At 59.2% G+C, this 25964-nt stretch overlaps 7 protein-coding genes across 7 annotated transcripts; 5 read left to right on the plus strand and 2 right to left on the minus strand.

Moving 5' to 3' along the window:
• Positions 1-498: 498 nt before the first annotated feature.
• On the plus strand, positions 499-2315 carry ETF1 (uncharacterized protein; the record flags this gene model as incomplete). The annotated part of the gene is made up of 2 exons (XM_060604037.1): positions 499-622; positions 655-2315. The coding sequence occupies 2 exons, from the start codon at positions 499-501 to the stop codon at positions 2313-2315; spliced, it is 1785 nt and encodes a 594-aa protein (XP_060460271.1).
• Positions 2316-6536: 4221 nt separating this feature from the next.
• GDH2 (uncharacterized protein) lies at positions 6537-9915 on the plus strand (the record flags this gene model as incomplete). Its single annotated transcript, XM_060604038.1, has 4 exons — positions 6537-6566; positions 6612-6679; positions 6811-7018; positions 7075-9915. The coding sequence occupies 4 exons, from the start codon at positions 6537-6539 to the stop codon at positions 9913-9915; spliced, it is 3147 nt and encodes a 1048-aa protein (XP_060460272.1).
• An 837-nt stretch (positions 9916-10752) lies between these two features.
• On the minus strand, positions 10753-12576 carry CcaverHIS019_0705890 (uncharacterized protein; the record flags this gene model as incomplete). The annotated part of the gene is made up of 4 exons (XM_060604039.1): positions 10753-11068; positions 11100-11890; positions 11936-12430; positions 12463-12576. The coding sequence occupies 4 exons, from the start codon at positions 12574-12576 to the stop codon at positions 10753-10755; spliced, it is 1716 nt and encodes a 571-aa protein (XP_060460273.1).
• A 294-nt stretch (positions 12577-12870) lies between these two features.
• ADK2 (uncharacterized protein) lies at positions 12871-14462 on the plus strand (the record flags this gene model as incomplete). Its single annotated transcript, XM_060604040.1, has 6 exons — positions 12871-13129; positions 13168-13192; positions 13297-13409; positions 13599-13802; positions 14036-14211; positions 14250-14462. The coding sequence occupies 6 exons, from the start codon at positions 12871-12873 to the stop codon at positions 14460-14462; spliced, it is 990 nt and encodes a 329-aa protein (XP_060460274.1).
• Positions 14463-18467: 4005 nt separating this feature from the next.
• Positions 18468-19857, plus strand: CcaverHIS019_0705910 (uncharacterized protein; the record flags this gene model as incomplete). Its single annotated transcript, XM_060604041.1, has 3 exons — positions 18468-18665; positions 18713-19386; positions 19428-19857. 3 exons carry the CDS (start codon positions 18468-18470, stop codon positions 19855-19857), a joined length of 1302 nt encoding a protein of 433 aa, XP_060460275.1.
• Positions 19858-21706: 1849 nt separating this feature from the next.
• Positions 21707-24347, minus strand: NCL1 (uncharacterized protein; the record flags this gene model as incomplete). The annotated part of the gene is made up of 5 exons (XM_060604042.1): positions 21707-23461; positions 23513-23584; positions 23664-23874; positions 23953-24155; positions 24306-24347. 5 exons carry the CDS (start codon positions 24345-24347, stop codon positions 21707-21709), a joined length of 2283 nt encoding a protein of 760 aa, XP_060460276.1.
• A 363-nt stretch (positions 24348-24710) lies between these two features.
• On the plus strand, positions 24711-25935 carry CcaverHIS019_0705930 (uncharacterized protein; the record flags this gene model as incomplete). The annotated part of the gene is made up of 7 exons (XM_060604043.1): positions 24711-24727; positions 24760-24765; positions 24872-25041; positions 25205-25306; positions 25360-25428; positions 25460-25636; positions 25673-25935. The coding sequence occupies 7 exons, from the start codon at positions 24711-24713 to the stop codon at positions 25933-25935; spliced, it is 804 nt and encodes a 267-aa protein (XP_060460277.1).
• Positions 25936-25964: the final 29 nt, after the last annotated feature.

The following is a 25964-nucleotide window of genomic DNA, read 5'->3' on the forward strand; positions in this document are numbered from 1 at the left end:
GGTGCATTGTGGACAGCATGGAACGACGACACTACCAACTGGGAATCGTACTGCCCGTGCGGATCGGGCCGTGCCGGTCCTGGACCCCAGACGCCTAATCCCTAATTTTAGGCCTCCGATATATTGAATAGGCGCACTAAACTAAAGTCAGGCGCGGTCAATGGAGAGTCCAGTCAACCAGAGTAGCTTGGATATTGGCGACCAGCCATCTGTTCGATCCCCTGACGATCCATCTCCCCCCTTGGTATCCCTCATCCTTGGCCTTAAACCTCATCTTACTGTACTTATTCCCTGCTCATCCCATTTCCAGTCGCGCTCACCATCCACCTCACCATCCACCTCACCATCCGCTTGACATCCATCTATAAACCTGTTTTGAACGCGGGCACCCACATTCCCGCTACTACACGCGAGAACAGCGTGCCATTCTCTCGTCTGGCAGCCTCTCACCTCGTCCTTTAAAGGCGCCTGGCGCGTCCTTCCCCACCACCACCCACCATGCTCCTCTCAGACCTCATCCTCGACAAGCGCGGCTCGCTCGCAAAGGTGTGGCTCTCGGCGCACCACGAGCGCAAGCTCAGCAAGCAGCAGGCGCTTGGTGTCGACGTGGGCGAGAGTGTCGGTATGTCGGTATCATTGTTTACGCTCACGCAGACGCGATTCTGACCGAGAGTCGGCCGATGGCGCTGCGCGTCTCCGGCCAGCTCATGCTCGGTGTTGTGCGTATTTATGGACGCAAAGTCCAGTATCTGATGGACGACTGCCGCGAAGCGCGTGAGCGCATCAGCATGACGTTCCGCCCTGGTGCCGTCGACCTGCCGCAAGACCAGGTGCGCGCGTCGCGCGGCGCCATCACTTTCGAGTCTGGCGGCGCTGGCGAGTTTGAGGCGCTCGACATGTTCGACTGGGGCACGTTTGACGTTCGCATCCCCGGAGGTGGGGGGTTGCACACGGCGCCGCTCACCCAGACGAATGCGCGCGAGTATGGCGCCTTCAACTTTGGCCGACCACGTGCAGCTAGTATTTACGGTGGCAGCTCGCGGGCAGGAAGCGTCGAGTCGTCGACGCAGCACCTCGACAGTCAGGACTTTCAGCCGATCGACCTTGATCTCGGCCTCGACTTGGGCTTCGAGGACATGAGCATGGAAATTGCACGTGAAGCGCGCTCCGAACGCTCCCGATCCAAGAGTGTGCTTCGCACTCCGAGTGTTATTCACGAGGAAATGGAGCTCGACCAGCCTTTTGACGCCGGTGACACATTCGAGCCTCTCGACCTTGGCCTTGACTTGGCCGACCTTCCCGAGCTTGAGCCGGAAGCGCCTATCGCGGCGGAGGAGCGTGCCCGCAGATCGTCGAGCGAGCTGTCGACACCTCCACCTGAGACGCTCGAACTCACTCCTCGTGTGGCGAAGCGTGTCGCAGACGCCAAGGCCGCTCCGCGCGCCAAGCGCCTGCGCATTGTCCGCGCTGACGCCGAACTCGAGCTTCCCGACGAGGACTTTTTCCCGCCCACAGACGACTCACCCATCCTCGGTGAGGAGAACTTCATCCCCGCCAACCCCGCCGCGCTGCGCCTCCGCGACATCCTCAACGACCCCGTCGCACATTTTATTCCGATGATTGGCGCGCGCCTCTTTGCCGGCCCCCCCGGCCTTGCGCCAGAACTTGCAGAGCTGTTCACGTTCCCATCCGACGTGCTCCGGCGGACACGGGAGGAGCCGCCCGTCAGCCCGCCACCCCGCCCGGCTAAGCGGCAGCGCAAGGCGGTCGAGCGTTCACCCGAGACCGAGGAGGAGCAGGAGCAGCACGAGGAGGAGGTCGAGGTCGGGCGCCGCGAGTCCCACACGCCAAGCGTACATGGTGAAGGTTTCCAGTCCTTTGAGCCCGTGCTCGACTTGGAGTTAGACATTCCGCTAGACCTGGTCCGGCGGAGTGCAACCCGCGAGCCATCCGTTGCGCTCCCCCGCGAACCCTCGGCCCCGTTGGCGGACAGGACCCACCCCCTCGCCGTCTTTGACACACGTACCCTCTCCAGCCAGCAGACGCAGTCGGACTCTGAACACGAGGCGGACGGCTTCAGCCGTAACACGACACTGGCGATGGGTGTGCTGCGTCGCGAGCTTGACGCGATTGAGGCGGCGGACAAGCGCGTCAGTTTCACAAAGCTTGCTAGTGGGGCGAGTAAGCGCGCCGTCTCTGCCATGTTCTTTGAACTTTTGGTTCTTGGGACGCGGGACGCCGTTGTCCTCAACCAGGACAAGGCGTATGGCTCTATCGACGTGTCAGCAAAGGAACGGCTGTATGCGCTTACCTGACCGCGTTTGGCCAACTGTCGTTTCTTGCTTCGTCTCCTTTGTTCTTCTTGAGATATCAATACCCGTCCGTATCCTATCCCGTAGCTAGATTGTCTGTACGATGCAATTGATTTTCCTCTACATGGCCTGGGCTTGCTCAGCTGGTTCGCTAACGCTCGGTGTGGCGAGTTGCAAGTTCCCCACCCCAATCCTTTCCCATGCCGATACATCGACGTCTGGCAGTACCCGGCCCCAGCTAACATTCTGCTAACTAAGCTATACCTGTGCTCCTGGACGATACAGTAGCTCAAGTATATCACCACAACCTTGCACTTAACCAAGTACACTACCCATGCCTCCCTAACCCGTCAACCGAGTAATTCTCTACCCAGTTTTACTTAGCCTTACCCAGCCCACCTACCACTATTCTACCCCACACTCTCTCACCTTGACATCAACGCCAATCATGGTCGGTTCCCTCGACTGCGCCCAGCAGGGTTCTTAATCGCGATTACTACCCCCTAGGAGTTGTCGAGAAAGGCCCTAACAGTAATTCAGAGTTGCGTATGCGCAAGTATCTGTGAGGATGACCGGTGAGGGCTGGGATGCGAGTGCGGGTGGGTCAGTTGACCATCTCCTTGAGGTGCCCCACCCAGCCTCAGTTGGGACTCGCACATTGAGGATCGCTTGAGGCGGTCGGAAGATACTTCTTGGGCAGATATCTGACGCTTGTGCTGCCATTGCAACGATATGGGTTTATGGCCAGTCGGTTCTCGGTCGCCATCCGTTGAAAGAAACTGGTAGGGGAACTTGAGAAAGAGAAGAGGAGAGGAGTTCGTGAATGGGTATAGAAGGGGGTGCGGGGTTGGTGTGAGGGATGATGTCCATCGGGTTGTAAGAAACTGGTAGGGGAACTTCAGGAAGAGAAGAGGAGAGGAGACGCTGCCCTTCGTGAATGAGTATGAAGGGGGTGCGGGGTTGGTGTGAGGGATGATGTGGGGATCAACAGTGTAACTTGAATGTCAATCCAGATGCTAGCTACGTCTTCCGATTAAGGTCTCATTCGTATTGGTGCAGTATTGTTAGCCAGTACTCGTGGCGCGGCGCCAGCTGTGTGTGGTGGCTAACGGGGCGTGAGAACGATGTGGCGATGTGGCGGGTGATTGGTGTCGTTCTGTTCAAGATGAGTGGCGGATGATTGGTGTCGTTCTGTTCAAGATGAGTCCTATTGAGATGGACTGGAGGACCGCGAGCGTTGAATGCAGAGACTATTCATTGGAATGGATGCGGTCGACTTGGCCGAGGCGCGGCGTCCATATCACTCGCTCAAGTGGACGAGGGCAGGCCATGGAGTACCCTCGAGATCCTATCTCGAAATCTGCGCTAAAAAAGGTTGTGAGATAAGATTATCAGGTTGACAGCGAGTTAGCCGCGTCAGGTCCCCCAGTTATCCAGAATCGACACGGGTTGATGCACCGGGCAGGGATTAACAGGAGTGGAACCGACGCACAGGAGCCGCATCGTGCTCAAGCCCCAGAACAGGAGATATGATTGTGCAATGATTATGCAATCTGACTGTGAGTGCGACTGTGCGACTGCAGTGGTGGCCTGCGCATGCAACGACAAAGCACAAATTAAGCCCGAGACGCAGAAGACGACGTTGCTGGCTTATGCGAGGGCGCTGAAACAGCCCATGCGGGTGGTACAGAGCGCCGAGGCCTGGTCGCGGGTCGACTGGTCGCCGCTTGCAAGAGCAGAGCAAGACCAAGACCAAGAGCGCTCTCCTCTCCGCTCCTCGCCGCTCCGCTTTGTCCATGTGCTTCCTAGGAGCTCCCTGCTACAGTACAGTCCACAACAGCCGCTGGTGCCTTGAACCCAGTACGTTCCTGCCAAGGATGGATGCGGCCATTTGGGTCGGCCAGTTGAATATCGGTAAACAGCGGCTAGGATCCGTGGCGCAATGAAATGTGGTACAGTGCACAATCTGCCCTCACACAGTCATGCAGTAGCAATCAGAGTACGTGATGAGGACGCGCGCAAGCGTGACCGGTGTATTTGGCAGCAGAAATGGCGCAGAGTCAGAGTCGTCGGTCAGCACCAAGCCGGAGTTTGTTTCTATATGCTATCAGGCAGATTACGGTCGGCCGACTGTCTCGCCAGTATCGCCCAAGCCGTATCTTCTAGATCTGATGCAGCTCTGAATTTTAGGCCCCACATGGCCACCAGGTCCCCACCCGGTCCACCCAACTCCTCTCCTTCCTCTCCTGGCGCACCTGGCGCACCTGGCCCACCTCGTACCTGCCGCCACCCCCAGGGCTCAACAATTGTTGTTTTATGCCGAAGGGCGACGACGCGGCTGGAGCGGAGTCAGATACGGAAGCCCGATTTCGAATGTGGGGATGGGGTATTTCGAGTAGTCGGCTTCTATTGCCCCTTGTTGGTTTATGAACGTGTGCCGTTCGAAACGCGAAGCTGCAAAGGATGGCGCGACTGGAGCGCGCGCGTGTGCACTGCCCGTGTCGGCCTGGGGGACCTCGGTTTCTCTTGGGGCCGCACAGACACGCGCGCCCAGGCGCCCAGGCGTCCAGGCGCCCACCTTTGTACATTGGTATGTCACGGCGCCCCTGGGCCCAGTCGTGTGCAAGGACGGGTAAGGAGCGAGAGAAGCCTTCTCCGCACCACCAACGGCGCACCGATACAAGCAAGAGACACCGATGCACCGATGAAACTGAAGCGCCAGGCTGAGAGGTAGGCCAGTCTTGGGTTGGTGCTTCAGGTCGCCGGTTGGGTGCATCTGAGTTTGCATCGGCCACTTGGAGCTCGGCCGGAGCCTAGTTTACGGGCTGTCATGTCAATGTGCCATAATCCATCTTGCCCCCCTCATTTCTCCAGTGCAGTGACGCAAACCCACACTCCCGCTTGCCCGGGAGCCCCGCGTCACACAAAGGCCTGCGGATGTTGCCTGCGTCTCCTCCCCCGCAGCCGCATCACCTGGTCTAGTCGTGCTCTGACCCTGGCCCCAGTGCTGCTACCGAACAGGAAAACAGCCAGAAAGGTCAGAGGCTGACCACACGTTGGGGTATGTATTTCGAATGGGACCATGTCCCCCCAGGAACGAGGTGATTCCCTCGGTGCATGCCGACCCAAGCTATTTCGAAGTGGCCGTTGATCAGCGCTTACCTCGCAGTTCTCGCCTCAACATCTTAGAACGCTGGAACGCTAGATCCTTTATTATCAGCCAGCTTGCGTCACTCTGAACCCCCATCCCGTCCTCGGACAAACCCATCTCCCATATCGTTCTCCACTACCACCTTTACACCCCCCCCCCGCTACCCCGTTAAACCGTTTAATCGTTGGACTCCAAAGTTCGGTCAGGTGAGTATCTGAGCGTTGGTTGCCGATCATTTCATTCCCCGAGCTCGACATTCGGCACCAAAGTTGATGAACGTGCTGTGTAAAGCGTACGGTGAAGATTATGTGGGCTGTACTGCTTGGGACGTGCGTGAGGCACGGCGCGAACGGAACGGATAACATCGAGTTGGCCGTTGCCGTTGGCTGTTACCGGTTGGCTGTTGCCGTTGCCATTGCCGTTGCCGTGCGCTGCGGAAGGCCGTGAGGACCGAGCGGTGGCGGCGGCTGAGCGTAACCACGTACCCCGGCCTAGGCTGGGGCGGCTCGAGCAGCGCCACGACTAGCCCATTCTCATTTGGGAGGCCCTTGGAGCTGAGAGGATTGGTGAATGCGCAATGCGCAATGCGAATGGTGTTGCTGGAAGGCTAGCGAATGGACAATAGCCGCCAATGCGAGGTTCAGATCCCCCCTTCCCTCCTTCCCCCCTCCCCCCCCCGCTTGCTCCTACACGTCAAAGGCTACGTCACAATCCTAGCCCACTTTTGGATTCTCCAAACATATTCTGGACATTCTCAACATCCTTTTCTTTCTTCCCCATCCACTTCTCACCACCTTCTCACCACCTTCCCCCCTCCTACTCGTTCTTACACAAACAGCTTCCTCTCTCCCGTCTCTCCCACTTTTGGCATAGGTGAGTCTTCCTTTCTTGTCTACGCTCCAACCACATTCCGACATCGCCGCGAAGCCGATGCCAAGGCCCTTCTGACCCTTTGTCGGCTATCACTCCTCCTCTTTGCTGGCGACTGCCATTGGATCATAAAATACTGACTGCCAGCCTGAGTGTCTCTTCACTCTTCACTCTTCCCCCTTTTCCTCCTCCATCTAGTCAAAATGGCGACCCCCACTAGCACCACCGCCCCGGTGAGTAACCTGCCCTGGCCCCGCTCGAGCCCCGCTGACCTCCAGAGCGGCCTCCCGCTTCCCAAGCACGTTGACCCCTCCAAGTTTGGCGGCCGCCAGCGCCTGGACAGCGTGTGAGTACCTTTACCAGACTCCATCCAGATGTAGACGTGGCTACCTCACTCCCCCGCGGAGCGAGTGTAGAGCGCGCTACACCACACTCTCTTCTCCAACCCCTCACTCCCAGGATGGCAGCTGACAACAGCGGGTACATTTCGTCGCCCTTCCCGGCCAAGGCCACTCAGCAGGCGCAGGTTGCCCAGATTCTCACCGAGTCTGGCTTCATGCCCGCTGAGCTCGTCAGCGGCGAGGTCGACTGGTTCTACAACTCGCTCGGCATTGACAACGCCTACTTCTCGTCCGAGTCGCCTTCTGTCGTTGCCGACTCGATTCTCGCCCTCTTCAGTGCCAAGGTGAGTCCTCCACGTCCCCTCACCACGCCAGTCGAACAGCCAAGCTAACCCCGCAGCTCCTTGCCTACACCAAGCACGACCCCACCCAGCTTAAGATCGACCTTGAGAAGATCACCACCGAGGAGGAGTGCAAGGCCGGTACCCGTGAGGGCGCCGTCTTCATCCACTCGTCGGCTGCCGGCGTCTCGGCCAAGGACGGCCCCGGTGCCACCGTCGAGAAGCGCATCGATGACCAGTTCCTCGACAAGGCCTCCAAGGACAAGTCGTTCCGCCTCGAGTCGTACCGCTCGGCCGGCTCGATCTCGGCCAGCGTCTCGCAGCAGCTCCGCACCTACTTCGTCTCGCGCTGCGAGTTCCCCGCCGGCGGCGAGGTCAAGACCGCGGCCGGAACCACCGAGATCAAGTCGGTCTCAGACAAGGTCTTCCTCGAGAAGGCTACCCCCACCACGATCGACATTTACCAGAGCATCATGGACGAGGTTTCGAAGCGCTCGGGCCCCGTCATTGAGAGCTTCCAGCTCGAGGACACTCGCGAGTACCGCATCATCATCGGCTACAAGCAGGGCGGCACCCGTCGCTACTTCTCGGCCCTCTCGGACCTGTACCACTTCTACGGTCTCTACAGCACCCGCAAGTTTGTCGAGCAGTTCGCCAACGGCGTGACCATCATCTCGCTCTACCTCGGCCCCATCCCCAACACCCAGGCTCCTCCTATCGAGCACTCGATCCAGCAGGTCGTCCGCGAGGCTTCGCTCCTCTACTGCCTGCCCGACAACCCGTTCTTCTCGGTTGCCGAGGGCGAGTCTCCCCACGCCGTGCAGGAGGCCACCTACGCCTACGTCTGCTGGATCTTCACCCAGCACTTCTGCAACCGCCTCGGCCCTGCCTACGCAGCGCTCAAGGACGTTCTTGACGACAACAACCCGGACCACGAGGATGTTCTCGCCAAGATCAAGACGCGCTTCCGTGAGGAGACGTTCACTCGCGAGAGCATCCGCGATGTCATCATGACTCACCCCGAGCTCATGCGCCTCCTCTACATCAACTTCGCCATGGTCCACTACCCCGCGGCCGACGAGGCGTCGCAGCTCACCCCGACCCTCTCGTACCAGCGCATCAAGACGGTCGAGCCCCTCTCGGACGAGGACCTCTACCACAAGATCAAGCGCGAGGCTACCAACAGCCGCGCCGCCCAGGTCCTCGAGGCGTGCCTCATCTTCAACAAGCACGTCCTCAAGTGCAACTTCTACCAAAACACCAAGGTCGCGCTCTCCTTCCGCCTCGACCCCTCGTTCCTCCCGGACATTGAGTACCCCAAGCCTCCCTTCGGCATCTTCCTCATTGTCGGCTCCGACTTCCGCGGCTTCCACGTCCGCTTCCGCGACGTTGCTCGTGGCGGTATCCGTCTCGTCCGCTCGCGCAACCAGGAGAACTGGGCTGCCAACATCCGCAACCTTTTCGACGAGAACTACAACCTTGCCTACACCCAGACCCTCAAGAACAAGGACATTCCTGAGGGCGGCTCCAAGGGTACCATCCTTCCCTCGCTCGGTGCCGACTACGAGGTCTGCTTCGAGAAGTACATCGACTCGCTCATTGACCTCCTCATCCCCGGCCAGAGCCCCGGCATCAAGGGCCCAATCGTCGACATCTCGGGCCGTGACTCACCCGAGGTTCTCTTCCTCGGCCCTGACGAGGGTACCGCCGAGATGATGGACTGGGCTGCCCTTCACGCCAAGAAGCGTGGTGCTCCTTGGTGGCGCGGCTTCACCACCGGCAAGAGCAACCTTCTCGGTGGTGTGCCCCACGACCGCTACGGCATGACCTCGCTCTCGGTCCGCCAGTACGTCCTCGGCGTGCTCAAGACCTACTGCGCCAACGTCAAGGAAGTCACCAAGCTCCAGTCTGGTGGGCCCGACGGTGACCTGGGCTCGAACGAGATTCTCCTTGCCAGCGAGAAGGAGAAGACGGTCGGTATCATCGACGGCTCGGGTGTCATCTACGACCCCAAGGGCCTGGACCGCGCCGAGCTCGTCCGCCTTGCTCGTGCCCGCAAGATGATCATCCACTTCGACGCCGCGAAGCTCAGCCCTGAGGGCTACAAGGTCCTCGTCGACGAGACCAACATCAAGCTCCCGTCGGGCGAGATCATTGACAGCGGTCTTGAGCTCCGCAACACCTTCCACCTTCGCGTCAAGTGCGACCTGTTCGTGCCCTGCGGTGGTCGCCCCGAGGCCGTCAACATCACGAACGTCAACCGACTTGTTGACGCCGAGGGCAAGCCCAACTTCAAGTACATTGTTGAGGGCGCCAACCTCTTCTTCTCGCAGCAGGCCCGCTTCTACATGGAGAAGAAGGGCGTGGTGCAGTTCAAGGACTCGTCGACCAACAAGGGTGGTGTCACCTCGTCGTCGCTCGAGGTCCTCACTGGTATCGCCCTCAACGACGAGGAGTACGCTGAGAACATGAGCTACACCGACAAGCCCTCGCCCTTCTACCAGACCTACGTCAAGGAGGTCCAGCAGAAGATCTGCGAGAACGCCGCCGCCGAGTTCAACTGCATTCAGAAGACCTGGAACGCCAACAAGGGTGCCAAGAGCCGCACCGCCATCTCGGACGAGCTCTCCACCACCCTCAACAAGCTCCAGGACTCGCTCGAGAACTCGGACCTGTACGACAACGAGGTTGCCCGCCGCAATGTCCTCAAGCGCGCATTCCCCCAGACTCTCCAGGACAAGCTCGGTGGCATTGACAACATGATGGCTCGCCTCGAGCCCGCGTACCTCAAGGCCGCTTGGTCTGCGTACGTCTCGTCGCACTTTGTCTACGAGAGCGGCCTCGACGACGCCGGAAACGTCGCCTTCTTCAAGTTCTTCACCAAGTTCGGGTCGGAGTAAGATTCGGCTCCATCAGCATCGGGATTCGTACAATGTAATAGCTGTGTGTCATGCATATGAACAGTGTCGGGATACTTTTTTGGCGGTGTGTAGTACGTCAACTGTGCTCGCTCACATGTTGTACTTTGCCGCGCTCCTGCTCCAGTCAGCACCTGCGCACAACTTGACCTCTCTCTTTCCGCATCCAGAGTCGTCACATGTCATGGTTCGCCAAACGGTCGTTGAGTGGTTCTCTCTTCCTTGATCCAGGACGCCAGGACATGACATGGCGCCGATGAGCCGTTCTTTCTTTTCATTGTCTCATCTCGCATCGAGCCCTTTGCCACTTAGCCATTCCCAGTCATCGCAGACCCGCTCCTCACCCACGTGGACCCGGGCCAACACCTGTCCACAGCCCCGCCTCGACATTCGCGGTGTTTCGAGGGTGGATTGCAAGGGCCCAAGCTGGCAAACGCATATGACGTTCAAGAGAGAAATGTGGGCGGCAACGTGCGGGCTGCTGGCTGTCCTCCTTGAGGCACAAGATCGGTCAGGTCGAGCAAATCGTCCAGCGCGTTTTCCACCATCTACATGCGCTGAAAGTCCAGCGCGTTTCCACCTACGTGCGTTAAAAGTCCAGCGCGATTCCACCATCTACATGCGCTGAAAAGTCCAAGATGCTCGCCTAGTACGTCCCGTAATGGAACGCCTCCACTGGTTCAAGTTGAACAGGTTACTGTGCTGCGATTACGCTCCCATCAAGAGCTGGCGCGCCCCGAACACATCCAAGACAAAGTCCCGAAAGGTGCAGGTAGCCTTGTGAATGAAGCGCAACACGACCTTCATCTCCGCAATAAACTACAAATCGACAGTGACGTACCACCACCCAACCCCACGGTTCTTTGCGTTGGTCGCGTACGCAAGCACGTTGCCCGGATGCCAGGATAGCGCGGTCGCATGGCCCATACAAGGGATGCGAGCGATCACTTCCCCGTTGCCAACAGCGAAGATGGTGATGACGGCCTCATCGCCGCCAACCGCGAGAAACTCGCCGTCGGTGCTGAACGACAGGTGGCGGACGGGGGCGGCGTACTCGTCCCACGTCCTTGTGGCCGCCAATGTGGTTGTGGAGAGGAGGGAAAGACGCGCGTCGTGCCCGCCAACCGCGTAGTATCTGTTGTCAGTTGGATAGAGGAGAGACTCACCGTCCACGAGGGTCGACGGCTAATGCAAGAGAGAGGCCGATGGACACGCCCTTTCTGGGGCCTCGCTCGAGCTGGATTTGGCGCGTGTGGGCTTCGCGTGCGGCGCGGGCTACGGCGGAGGCAGCATCTTTCTCGGATTGTGTAGGGGAGGGTGCGCGGGAAGGCTGGGTGGACGCGGCGAGTGCTCCGGCGGATAGGGTGGCGGGTGCAGGAGTGCCGGGTGCTGGGGTGCGTGCAGGAGTAGGGAGAGCTGGCTCGGCAGGGGACGCAGGGGCGGGAGACGCGTCGGCCATGGCTGCGTCGCCGTCTGTCGCGGCGTCGGCGGCGCTGGACTCTGCTTGCCGGGCTGGTTCGTCGTCGTCGGCCTTTCCTTCCGGCTTGTCCGTCCCGTCCGCTTCGTCGCCCTCCGCGCCTTCGCCTTCGCCCGTCTCGTCTTCCGCAACCACCTCTCCCTCTCCTTCACCGGTCCTCTCTCCCTCTCCCTCTCCCTCTCCATCTCCATCTCCCTCGCCCTCGCCCTCTCCCTCGCCCTCTCCCTCTCCCTCTCCCTCGCCCTCAGTTTCGGGCACCACGATCACCTCTGGCGCCTCGGGTGTCGGCTCCCTCTCCACAACCTCGGCCTCTTCCTCAGCCTCCTCCTTCTCCTCGGTACGCGCGCGCTTGGCCGGTCGCTCGGCCGTCTGGCCCCGCACAATCTCGTCGACGGGGTAGAACCACGTGTTGAGCGCGCCGTCCTGGTTCACGGCTAGGCCGGACCCGCCTCCGTTCCCGAAACGGAACGAGTTGACTTGCTGCGGTCAGCATATCCCTTGTTTCCGGCCCCTCTCCTCGCTCACCTCCTCTCCGCCGGGTACCCCCGCGCCGTTAATCTGCACGTCCTCGCGCTTAGCCCACACCCCGTCCTTGAGGTGGTAGAAGAACACTACATCCCGCTCGATGCGCGGACACACCGCCGCAAAATGCCGCCCTGACGGATGGAAGGCGACGTGCAGCACGTCGCCAGGTATGCTGAACTGCGTTGCTGTGCCCGCAGAAACGTCCCACACTGCGACGACAGAGTCACCGCGCGCGCCTTTACATCCTGACACGAGGATGTTGGAGTCGGTAGGCGACCACGCCAGGCTGCCGACGTTACCGCGGTGCGGGCTCTCTCCCTTGGGAGGGAGGCTTGTTGGCCTGTCGGTGATGACCCCCGCGGCAACGGGATAGAGGCGGAGTACGCGCGTTTCGTGTCCGACCGCCAAGCGGGTTCCGTCGTTATTAAAGGCGAGGGTACGGATGAATGGTGATCCTCCAGAGCGCACCTCTGTCGGGCGGCCGAGTTTGGGAACCTGGTGTCAGAAAGGAGGGGAGGAGGACGTACGGTTAGGCCGCGCGCGGCAAAGGTGCGCGATGGGTAGGCATTGTACCGCAGAAATCCGTCGAGTGTGTCCTTTTTGGTGTCCTTTTTGGCTGCATCGGTGGCGACTGCTGCCATGGCGAGTATGTGATTGTGGGTGAGTGGATGTTGTGAGAGTGTTGAGTATGAATGGATTGTTCAATGTTGGATCGTTGAAACAGGCAGGCACGGTCACGTGGATTCCTAATGTGTAGATACGAATTGAGCTACTAATGCGGATTCTAATCAAGGTCGAGGTAACTTGGAAACAGTGGGGTACCCCACAATTCACCTGGGTCACTCGGCCCGGCTAAGTGCGCCTCCACCCGAGACTGTCAACTTGACTATCCACTCTCCATCTCTCCATCCTTGACCTCTTGACGTCTGGACAAAATGCTGCGCCGCTCCGTCTTCCAGGCCGTGCGCGTCTCTCGCCTCAACCCCGCGTACCGGGCAAGCTCTCCGGTGCGGCAGACCTCGGCTGCCGTCTCAGTCCTGGCCCGCACATACTCCTCCCCCTCCCCAGTGCGCGACTACGAGGCCCAGCTCCGCGGCATGCTCGACCAGGCGGCGCGTAATGTTGAGGCCGGGGTACGCGCGCCAGAGAGCGATGACAAGAGCCTGCGTCTCATCATGGTGGCCAAGCCAGGCGGTGGGTTGCTCTCGATGTAGATGTAGTGCTGACGGCAGCTGGAAAGGGCACGCTTAGCTCTCGGTGAGTCCTTAGCTTTCCTTGGCTTTGGGATTCTCACACTTCCTTACAAATCTGGAACCCTCCTTCTTCATTCACTGCACTCGTGACGCGCTTGCTAACCTCAGCCTCGTCAAGAAGTACAACCTGAACTTTATCTCGACAGGCGATGTACTGCGGCACGAGATTCAAGCGGGCAGCGAGCTCGGCAAGGCGGTTGAGAAGATTGTGGCGGGTGGTGGTGAGTACTGGTGGCTGCTTGGCTCCACTCGTGTGTGACGAGTGGTACCAGTGATCAGCGGTTGCGTGAATGGAGTGGAGTGATTGGCGCGAAGCGAGCGGTGCCTCTCCCCTCCCAACCGCACTAACACCACACTCTGACCACTCTGGCCACAATCGGCTCTTACACTCGAGTGGTCGCTCACACTAGGCCTCGTCCCCGACGCGCTCATGGTCGAACTCGTGCGCAAGGAGCTGGACCGGCATGTTGGCGAGAGCTGGATCCTCGACGGGTTCCCGCGCACCCTCAAGCAGGGGCGGATGCTCAACGACGTGCTGACCAGCGAGGGCCGCCCGCTCAACCTCGTTGTCAACCTCAATGTGCCCGACTCGATCATCCTCGCGCGCATCAAGGGTGAGTGGGCGTGCGATTCTTGCGTTCTCGACGGTCGCGTTGATGGCGTCTCCTCCTCCCTTGCCCTTCTCCTCTTTCCCCCTCCTCTTCCCCACTCTCCACTTCTCACACCTCCTCTCCCTTCCTCTCTTTTCGCTCCCTCTTCCTTTCCTCTACCTCCCTCCTCCTTCCCCCGCTACCTCTCTGCACCAGTTTCCGCCGCTCGCTGCGCTCGTGGCTGTTTCTCACACCAGCTCGCTGGGTCCACCTCCCATCCGGGCGCGTGTACAACGACGACTTCAACCCCCCCAAAAACCCCGGCGTCGACGACGAGACCGGCGAGCCACTTAGCAAGCGCCCCGACGACACCCCCGAGGTCTTCACCAAGCGCCTGCGGAGCTACTACGAGGCGACCGCCCCACTGCTCGAGGTACGCACCCGCGGTCTCATCCCAAACACTAACGTCAGATGTACGCGACCGAGTACCCCGACTGCCTGTACTCTCTGACGGGTAACACGTCGGACGAGATCTGGCCGCAGCTCATGGAGGTCGTGGCGCCGCTGCACGAGCGTGCAGGCGGGTATGCCGCCGAGGCGGACAAGCATGTTCGTGACGAGGCTGACGACCTGCGCGATACCACCGAGGTGAATGTTGGCGACAAGACGGCGCATATTCAATAGAGTGTCGATGTAGCTTGCATCTTGGTTTCCAGTTACTGATGAGTCATGGGACGTTGTACTAATTCACTCTCCCTTCTCGTACGCCCGCGGGGCGCCGCGCGACTCATTCCTTGACCAGGCGCAGATGCTTAGGACATTTGTCTGGAGCAGAGAACATGGCGGGAACAGTTTGCATCGTGTATCTCAGACTGAGTCATAGGATGCTTGATTCCGACACAATGTTAATCAATTATTGCGATCTGGGATGTGTGATGTGTGACATGATGGCCGAATGAGTGTTCCCGAGAATCCACGCACCTACAGCTGATTTCAAACATCTACTAGGGTCACTGTACGCATTATTTGAGTGGAATAGAGTGGCTGAGCGCGCAGATGGTCGGGACAAAGTATTGATTGGACTGTGCCGGATGCGCTGCCTTGGTCTTGACGTGAGCAGATCCGTTGCGGGTAATTGCAGGTCAAGGTCGTTTGCCACTTGACCAGCTTAGCAGCCGCTCAGCTGCTTGCAAGTCACACAGCTCGCAGCTCGCAGCTTGCACCTCGCACTTCGGGCTTGGCACTTGACAGCTCGCCGCGCACTCTCGCCACACCGCCACACAAACACAAACACAGCCATGCCGCAGCAGCCACACACCACAACCACAACACAACCACAACCACAACCAAACCACAACCACAGCCACAGCCACAGCCACAGCCACAGCCACAGCCACAGCTACACAGATACACACATATCCATTGTCCCATGTTAGCAACCCCATGGATTTGGGAGCCGTGGTGCCGACTCGGAGCGAGGTGTGGGATTGATGTGAGCTGCGAACTGTGTGGCTTGTTCTTGGTCTGAACGCTGGTCGCTGCGAGCCAGCGGACTGCACAGAACAAAACCTGGGAGCTGGGAGCTGGGAGCTGGGAACGAGCTCTGGACGAGACGGTCTACTTGTCTACTTGTCTCAAGCACACATACAGACCCAGCCGATCAGGAATGTAGGACGCAGTGGGTTGTGGGCAGTAGGGCAATAGATCTGGATATCTGGGGTTGACGCGTCTATTTTGGCTTATCCTCGTCTGCTCGCGTTCCGTGTGCCTTGCAAGCTCGGCAGACACGCCGCACACGGAGGCATCTTGTGGTAATTCTGGGAATTGGGGTGCTTGCAGATCCGATCTGCCGATCTGCCGATCTGCTCACTGATCACTGTCTCAGCCTCTCAGCCATGCAATCAGCCATGACAAAAGCGCCGGAGATCGCGGTAAGAGCAAGCAATTGAATCCGGTGATTGCGGAGTGTGAAACTCCGACCATGGCTACCCGGCGCGATCGTGAAGATCATCGATCGAGAATCATGCGTCATCCTGTGGTCCAGGCCTGATTCTCCCGCGTGCCGCCATTCAAGTGCAAGAAAGGGAAGGGTCCGGGTTCGGGCTCCTCGGGAGCGGGCCGACTCCCACGGCGCAGGATCTTGCCTCCTCACTTGTAGCAAAGGAGTGGTATATCATGTTATGCTCATGGCCACGTGTGATCCGGTCGGTGGCTGGCGGACGGGGGGCTGCGGAAGGGTAAAAGGGGATGGCAAGGTACCTCGCTTCAAGATTCAAGCCCAGTTGGCCCGGTGTCCAAGGTCCACCGAATATCTCGGACAGTTGAGTGAGAGTCAAGTTCCCACAAACCCCCTCGTTACGGGGTCTCGTCGTTTCAAACTCTAGCTCACACTTTTTGGTGACTCATGACGCGAGTTATCACCGCAGCGGCAGTCGCAGCCGTGATCATCGGGAACGGCGGGAGGGCTTGAGGGAGGGTATCAAGGGGTACCAAGATGCAAGGTGTGGGAATTTCATAGTGTGCTGTGTTAACCGTTGCTGCTAACGCATGCATCGCCAAGCAGCAAAATACAAAAGCATCAAAGAGATCGAGACCTGAGACTTGTATGGACGCGCACGTGGCGACGCGTCTTTGTACTTTTGTTTGTACTGTACATGTCACGATTGTGCTACTATGCACTGTGCTTTGTACTTTGAATCGCGGTCGCCCGTGCGGTGGCGCCCGGCGACTCGTGCGTCGGATCGCACAATCCTCTTCAAGCTAGAGCTAGGAACTGTGCGGTGGCTGCCAGTGCGAGCAGGGTGACCCATTGCATGGGATGGCTTAGAATGGAATTGAGGAGCTAATCAATGCTAGGATCGGATAATCAAATCGCGTGGTAGGGGAGGTGCGAGCGTTCCGTCGTGTTCTTTTGCACGTTGTTCTAACAGATAACAACAGCGTGGGTAAAACAATGAAAAACCAATACTGGATATACTGGAGCCGCCGGTTGGTGCAATTGATTGGAGTAATTGAGCAGCGTGCCCTCGCACTCGCACTCGCACGCGTGCGTTAGTTACCAATGTCCCTCGTCCCCCGTCCCTCGTCCCTCGTCCCTCACCCGTGACGCGTTTAGAAATCCTCTATGGCTCTGTCGATAGGAGACAAACTTGAGCATATGATACGATGAAACCCATACAGATTATCCGGATAGATGTCACCATGCACGCACCACCGGTTGCCCACTACTCACTACCAACCGATCGATATCACGGTCCTCTTTACCAACTCAATCAAGCACACTCCTCCTGTAACCTGCGGCCCGAGATGAGACCGGGTGTAAATCGCTTGGATCCCTCGGTCCTTAACCCTCTACCCCTCCAGCCACCGCCACCGCCACCGCTCCATCGGCCGAAGCACCACAAGTTACTTGGTAGGATCGGGGGGTGCCCCTTGCGCCTGCTGGTATCAGATTACTTTTGTGCTCTAGTATGGGTTAAGACGTCAGAGCATGCGACTATGCAGTATGGATCATGGATCATGCAACACACCCTACCACCCTGGTTTAGGGAATCCGCACTGACATGGACACCACAGTACACAGACCACTCAGCGGCGCGGCGCAGTCCATCGCACCCGCCCACAGCACCCGCCCACCTCAAAGGCTGTCCCACCTGATCCCGCAGGAATAGGTAGAGGCGCAGGCGGGGCGCGGGGCGCGGGGAGCTTGGTGTTGGCCAATTCAATCCAACCTAAGCTTGGGCCCATGATACGAGTGCCGCACCCTCCTTAGGCTCTGATCTCTAGTTAGCTCTGCCGTAGTACTTGTGCACCGCTTAGGGGCCAATGCTAATTACGCTCATGCTTTGCTTTTCCTATTTTTCCTGGTGCGCTTGCGTGTGCGCTTGGTTCAATGCAGGTGCCTTGGCTGCGCGTGCGCGAGTTTCGCCGCAGAGCGCAGTCATATGGGTCACTCTAAAGCACGTAAATTAGGTAAAAGTATTAGGGCCGCCGCGGACCGGATCCACACCAGAATCGTCCTTGTCCTCACTCTCATAGTTTTAGAGGAATTCGAGGCCAAAGTGGACGGAAACTGCCCACAGCACTCAGGGAATCACATCTCATCTCTTGTCGAGACTACGCCCTGAAATTTACTAATTCCTGAGTGTTCACACATGCGATCATTCACAAGTTGGCGCAAGGGGGTTGGGCCAGGGAAGGCAAGGTTCAAAGGATCGCAAAAGGCGTGGGACTGTGCGTACAGGAGCCAGGAGCGGCCAGACATGCCGCTCATACTCATTCTCTCACCGTACGAGTATAGTCAACCTTCCTTCCCACCATACATGGACCTTCCACGTCGACAGGTTATAACAACTGCCACCTTCTTACCGTCCCCCCCCATTCAGTGACCTACCCCAGCTACCTCCAGCTTCACCGTACGCACGCGCACACGCCCTTCTCCCTGTGCTTGCTTCCCTCGGACCCCCAACCACACCACCCCACCAACCTTTGTTCTGGCTCTAGCACAGCCTCATTTCATCTTCGTCTTCCTCACTCCTCTTATACCTTCTTGTTGATTCACGACCCTCACGACTAGACACGTCACTCACGCATTCTGCCACGTCGACAACTGCATTGTGTTATTAGATACCCAAAGCCATTCATCCACATCAACACACATCCCCATACCCCACCATCATCAACATCATCATGTCGGCTACCACCCCCAACGCCGCGTCATCGTCTAAGCGGCCAGCGTCTGCGTCGGCACATACTCCGGCCGCCAAGCGTGCACGTTCAATGCCCGACGATGACCACGAGGAAGACGAAGAGCTCAACGAGGTTGACCCCTCTGAGCAGAACATTTCCGAGGAAGAGGTAGCAAAGAAGGCGCGCCGCGAGGCCAGGGTGAGTCATTTGTCTTGGCATCGGCCGAACAATAGCTAACAACCAAGACCATCAGGAATCGCGAGTCGGCTCAGCGCAGCCGCAATCAGCGCAAGGCACACCTTGCGTGGCTCGAGACCCGTGTGGTCGAGCTTGAGGCTGAGAACCGCGCCCTCCGCACCGGCAGCGCACCTTCCAGCCCCAGCAAGACGCGCGAGTCGTCGCCTGCCCACAGCGTCCTATCGCTCGCCAGCGACCTCGGTATTCCCTCCGAGATTGTCACTGCTGGCTGCGGCGTCTCGCTTGCCACCGTCCTCCCCCCACCTGCCGACGCCCTCACGGACATGAAGCCGAACATGGAGGCCCTCGCCCCCGCCACCCCCACCCCCGCACCTCCCCAGGACCTCATGCAGTCGCCCATGGCCATGGCGCCCAGCAACCCAGCCGAGCTCTACGCCCAAAACGAGCATCTCCGCTGGCGCGTCAACATGCTCGAGAACATTGTCCGCCAGGCGGCCAACATCTTCTCGTCGTGCCCCACTGGCAACGCCAACCCAGCGTCGTTCCTTCCCGCGTTAATCCTCCCTCAGCCCCAGTCCCACCCCGGCATGGAGGCAACGCTCTCGCCGCCTCTCTACCCCTCAGAGCCTCACCAGGTCGCATCACCCCTTCACCTCCAGTCCCAGCTCGACGCTCCCCACCCCAACCACAACCAGGCAGTTGCTTCTGGCGACGCCGGCCAGTCCTACGTTGATCTGTCAAACCCTCTCGCTCGCCACCCAGCAGCGGTGGCGATCGTGTCTGCTGTCTCTTCACAGAGGCGCAGCACGGCCCTGCAGCGGGCGAGGGACTCTTTGACAATCAGCTTGGACTCGCCGGCCACCCAGCGGCGGCTGTCGGTCGTGGCGCGGGTGATCGTGGAGCTGGCTCGGCTTCGGGGCTGGACCTCGGCCTCCCCACCTCGTCACTCTTCGACGGCAACAACGTCGTCTCGGCTCAAGTTGGCGGCACGGCGCAGGGCGCATGGTTCGAGATCACTGAGGCGGCTGCATTCGACGACTCGGAAATGAGGGGTCTCGACGACCTCCTCGCCGAGCTCGAGGCCAAGCAGCCCGAGCAGGCCGGCGCCAACGCCACCTCGGTTCTCACCGAGTCGGCTCCGGGTGTCAACGAGTGGGCGTGGGCGACCAAGGCGGTGGTCGACCTCCAGTGAGGCGACACTAGAAGACGATGATCAGAAGAAGCAAAACCAACAAAAGACACCCGTACATCCAACCACTCTTCCTTCCTCGGACACCAGCTCTAATATTCGGTCAACCCGATCGCGTGTGTGTATACGGTCCGACCTGGCGCTGCGCGCTCCTGGCCTTTTTGTGAGTCCCTGTGGTCTGTTGAGACAGTTGCGAGTGTATCATGAGTGCTTGGCGCTGTTCATGGCCATGCCTTTCTGAGCCGGTCCAGAACTTGGGTGTGCCCTCGAGGCCTCTGGAACCTCCCCGTTCATGGTAGAGCCGACCCCCAGCCTCCGCCGCGTGCCCGCTCGCCCTCTGGGTTTGAGCCGCGCGCCGCGTGAGCGGGGTCATGAGCGACCGTTGTGCGTGATGGTGAAAGGGGATCTCGGGATCACGCAGAGTGAAGGGCTTGTGACGAAGGTGTGTCTGTGGCAGTATCCGGTGCGAGTGTTGCACGACCAAGTGTCGACGCAGCCGAGGGCAGGCAACTGGCAGGTCGACTTGGTCCGAGCCAACGACGTTGCGTCGTCGAAAACAGTCTGGCGATTACATAGAGTCCATCTTGTAGCTATCATAGGTGAATGTCACCATACACAACGCAGACATGTGTGGCGCGGAGTCCCCTTTTTCTTGGCTGAAACGACCGCACGGTACCGATGACCTGTCGCGCACAGACCCTTTTCCGTTGAGAGGGTGTACCTTGGCGTAAAGTGACTTTGTAAAGCACTTTACGCCAAGTTCACTCCGCTTATGGGTCAACATAGTACTGGGAAACTCATGACCCCTCAGTCTATTCCAAGTTGTAGGATCACCCTGTTACCAGTGCCACTTTGCATGGTACGGCAGATTCCTTTGATAGTGACGGCTCCCTTATATACCTTCCTATCCCTCTATATTTACAGCATGCTCACAAAGAGCTGTCCGACTGCGAGGACCTGTTTCTTGAGCGTGTGGTCACTACTCAACAGACGACATGGCAAAGTCCGTCTGGTACTTCCCCAGCGCCGACTGACCTGAAACGTAACATGGCTACGCGCCGACCCTAGCACTTGGCCTGCCCGCAGGACGTCGACATGTACGCGCCTCAGTGCGTCTCGCCTGTCTGGAGCCCGGCTGTGGCACTATAGCAATGCGAAACTTTGTCTGAGAACTGAAACTTTGTCTGAGAACTGAAACTGTGTCTGAGAACTGAAACTTTGTCTGAGAATGAAACTTTGTCTGAGAACTAGGCTGTGGCCAGCAGCCAACACTCTCAGATGATCAGACAGCCTGGGAATTTCTTATCCAGCACTGGCCGCATAGGAGCGGCCCGTTCACAACAACGTGCTGGGCGATTCCCGGAGGCACGACAACAACCTGCTGGGCGGATTCCCGGAGGCACACTGGAACGTAAGCAAAGTCTCGGGACAATGGCAGAGGGGTAAGTCAGGCGCGGCGCGACTGACTCAAAGTGAGTCGAGTTGCGGCCCGTTTCCCCGTGTTCGCGTGGTTTCATCGTGGCTTGAACAGCGAGCGCGGCTGGAGATATCAGCGGTACAGATGTGGTGCGTCTCGCACCATAAAGGGACGTTCGTGGGGTATCGGCAGTGTCTCTAATATTAGGGATATCAAGAAATCGCGCCGACACGAGCCTTGCGCGTCGGGTGAGCACGGAATTGCATACGTAGAACACTCCGTGCTCTAAATTACAGCGTCAGACGCAGTGGCCTGAGCGCGTCGGTGCGCGTTGGGCCAAAACCATGTCTGTCCGGCGGCAACAGACCTCACCCACAGGTACCTGATCTAGCGGAACCGTCTATGCATACATGAGATACGACGTGGAGTCTACGCCTACTCCTTGATCTCCTCGGCGCCCGTGATCTCATGCTTGAGCTTGGACTCAAGCGCCGGTGCGTTAACTGCCGCTTCCTCGTTCTCGGTCGCGGGCGTAGCCGTCCCGCTAGCGACGGTCGAGCTAGCCTCGGTACTGACGTTCGAGCCCTTGATGAACGGCACGGGGTTGCAGATGTCGCGACCGAACACGCGGTTGGAGAGCACGCTCTTCTCGCGCTTGTCGATGAGCAGCGACATGCTCTGCCTGGCCTTCCATACAGGCATATCGAGAGGCAGTGCAAGCTTGCCCCCGCTGGTCGCGTCCTCGCCTGCTGCGAAGCGCACAAGCATGTTGCCCAGCTGCGCGGCCTCAAGGTGCGTCTTGAACGGCGGCGTAAACGTGTCGATGGGAGGGTACATGTTCTCAAGGAACGTGTACAACTCGGCCACAGTGGCCTGCACGACACGGTCGTCGGGAACATACTGGAGCACCTCGTCGATACCATCACCGCTGACCCGCCACTTGCAGGGGATGTCCATGCGGGCCTGCGAGTCCTGGCGGATGAACGCCTTGATGCCGGCCGAGATCATCCGAAGGCGCGTGTAGTCGTTGTTCTCCACAATGGCCTTGACAAGGTCCGAGGCAATGTAGATGGTGCGGTGCGGTGAGCCGTCGGCGTTGCGCACCAGAAGGTTGTTACGCGGGAACTCGTTGTTGAGGCCGAACCAGTCGACAATGATAGCGACCTCGTCGTGCGCCGGGTCAACAAATGAGAATGGGTCCTCACGGAAAGCCAGGTCGGGACGCTCCTTCTTCTTAGGCGCCTGGCCGGGAGCCCGGGCCTTCTTGGCCTGAGGCTCGGTACCCTCGGCACTCTCGGCCGAGGGGCTGAGCGCACGCTTGAGGCTCACCGACCCCTTCTCGTCGGTCGCCTCGACGTCACCCATCTCTGGCAACGCGTCAATATCGACCTTGGGCACAGACGGTGCGACTGGCGCCGCAGCCTTCTCGAGAACACACACAAAGAAGCCGCCCGTGTTCTGGTCGTGGGGAAGGAGGCGGAGGGAGCGCTCGAGACCGAGCTCGGTGGCATTGTCTGGCGCCCAAAGTGTTGACGCCAGCTCCTTCTTCTTTCCCTTCTCCTCCTCGTTAGGCGTCTCATCCCGGGCCACCTTGTACGCCTCGTACGACTCGTGGTAGACGGTTCCGTCCGGCCCGTTGGTGCCGACCTTCCAGGACGTGATCCCGGGCCGGCGCTTGAGGCCAGGCAGCTTGTCCGAGACATCAACGATGGAGAACTCGCCCGGGTGGGCGTTGAGCGCCGCCGCCACGACAGCCTCGTTCTCGGAAGGGTTGAACGAGCACGTCGAGTAGACGAGGCGGCCGCCAGGCTTGAGCATGTTCATCGCACGGTGCAGGATGCGTAGCTGAACAATGTGCAGGCTGTTGCCGTCGCTGGGCAGCCACTTTTTCCAGATCTCCATGTTCTTGCGCATCGTACCGTCACCGCTGCAGGGCACATCGGCGAGGATACGGTCAAACTTGAGCGTCTCGTTGTTGGCAAGCGAGATGTTAGGGAACATGCTGGCGTCGCAGTTGGTGACGAGCAGGCCTTTCGACGGCATGCGGGCAGTCTGGTGGACGAGCATGTGGGTGCGCTTGTAGTCGGCGTCGTTGGCGATAAGCAGACCGGTGGACTCGGTGTGATACGGGTTGAGTGCCTCGATAATCTGCGCCGTCTTGGAGCCCGGCGCGGCACACATGTCAAGACACTGCGGTTAGCAGTCAGAGACGGCTGGGCTTGTCGGCCTGTTACTACTCACGCAGTGGTGCGGCTCAACATCCATAAGCAGGGGCGGAATCATGCTCACTGCCTCCTGACGACTGAGATTTCCCTGGGGTCAGCGAGCCCAACATGTGTGGTGCGTGCACGGTGACTTGCTGGCGACACACGATCTCTAGAGAGTCACTCACCACGTCCGTCTCTCCGACCAGGAACTTTTGGAATTTCTTGAAGGCCTCGTTCTTGCGCACGACGCGCTTCGGCGCGGCAATCTCCCATGCCAGCTCCTCGGGGTACCACACAATTGGCTTGGGAGCATCGTACGTGACACCGTCCAGCTCGACCTCGTGCATGGTCGGGACGTAGACGTCCTTGATGAGGTTGTTGATCGTGTCGGCGTGGCTGCGTGTTAGCTTGTGCATGGTAGGGAGGTATGAGGTCCAGAGGCTCTGTAAAGCCTGGGGCCTCCACTGCACTCACGCGCGGCTACCAGTCACGCGGAACGTCGTGGGGAGCTCCGTCTTGAGCGCGGTGAGGAACTGGTCCCACTCGGCCTCGGGCACAATCCCCTGCGTCTTGTAGTACTCCTCGAAAGAGGCGTTCTTGAGGTCGGCAACGTCCGTCGTCTTCCAGTCGCCAGTGCCGTTCGGACGACCACGCGTAGCTGGTCCGCCGCGCCGTCCCTGATATCAGCATGGTCTAGAGAACGCCAGGGATACCGCAAAATGGATTGAGTCGTGCCGGGGTTGCAGTGGGGCCGAATGATACATCTAGCCCCGACGACAGGGCACCCGCAATTCCCTCAGTGCACCATCTCCGTCTCTAAGACTCACCCCCCTTCCTCTTCCGCCTCCGCGTTTCCCGTGCTTGCCCATGGTTGGTAGTTGTAGGATAGTGGGTGTTGTTTATAGAAATTCCAAAAGTTCAAGACCTGTCGAGCAATCGAACGGCGGAAGTATCGGCACGTGACGCGGACATTGGACGTCTACTCCGATGCTATGTTGCCACTCGGTTGGGGGGCTGGAGAGTGTGGGGCTGATCCATCCAACATTCAGCCACGACTAACATCTCTCATCTCATCTTCATCATCACCATCCCCCTCCAGGACGTCACTATTGTTCTAGGACCTACTGCCCGGCGCTGCCGACACCGCGTAGTACCCTTGCTCCGATCGCTTCACATCGCCTCTTCCCGCGTTCGCATCGCTCGCCGATCCGGCGCACATGCTCTCCGCTAGGATGGATGACATGTCATGGTAAGCATCACGGTTGGCCAAGCTGACGGCAGGGACTAGTAAGTGTTTCGGCTGGCTGCTCGTTGTGCTATGGGACCAGGCGGTCGTGTCCGACCGAGGTCATGTTCGGACCCTAGGGTTGCCCTTGGCCAAAGCTAACACCAGCATCCTGAAATTCGTTATTGTCGGCGACGCTGCCGTCGGCAAGTCGTGCTTGCTGATCCGGCTCACGGACGACCGGTTCGCTGCCAGCGAGCCGACGCTCGGCGTCGAGTTTGGGTCACGGTTGGTCTCGACGACAGTCGGCGGCCAGGCCAAGAGGGTCAAGGTGCAGTGTGAGTCTGGACGTGTGGAAACTGGGACGTGTGCTGCGGATGCCGGATAGCGGTGGCATGTGATGCTGCTGAGCGCAATCGATGACAGCGGTGTACACGGACGTGACGCCATCGCGGCCGGGGAGAATGTTCTCGCCTCTCTACGTTGCAACGCTGACGGCAGGCTGGGACACGGCGGGCACAGAATCCTTCCGCAGCATAACGAGGAGTTACTTCCGCGGGGCAGCAGGTGCGCTGTTGGTGTACGACGTGACCCGGCGAGAGAGTGAGTCAGCCGGGGTTGCCGCCAACCAGAGCGAGTCAATGGGCTAACAGTAGCATTCGAGCACGCGACGTCGTGGCTGGACGACTTGCGCACGCACGCCGACGATAACGTGTCCGTCATCCGTGAGGCTGTGTTAGGCGTAGCTGACAATAGTCGTCGCGAACAAGACTGACCTGTGTGCGACAGAACCGACTGTCGTGCCACAAATACAGTTCGGCGAGGCGGTGTACGTGATGCCCGAGGGAGCACCGAAGCAGGCAGAGGGAGCACCGAAGCAGTCAGAGGGAGCACCGAAGCAGTCAGAGACAGATGCTCAAGCCGAGTCTGTGGGTGAGTCTGCAGCACCAGCATCAGGTTCTGCCTCAGCCACACCACCGCCTGCCGTCACCGCCGCCCCAGAACGCATACTCCTCCCCCGCGCCATCTCGACGCTCGAGGGTGCGCTCTTCGCTAAGCAGCACAACTTACTGTACGTCGAGACGTCAGCGAAGGAGGGGTGGGGCGTTGTCGATGCGTTTGAGCAAACGGCACGGCAGATCCTCGAGCGCGTCGAGCGCGGTGAGTTTGAGCGTCGCAAGCCAGCAGGTGTGAACCTCGCGGATTCCAAGACCAAGGGCGGGTGCTGCTAGCTGCTAGCTGCTAGGATTGTACTGATATG

Source organism: Cutaneotrichosporon cavernicola, assembly GCF_030864355.1.
Source record: "Cutaneotrichosporon cavernicola HIS019 DNA, chromosome: 7b".
Taxonomy (NCBI): Eukaryota; Fungi; Basidiomycota; class Tremellomycetes; order Trichosporonales; family Trichosporonaceae; genus Cutaneotrichosporon; species Cutaneotrichosporon cavernicola.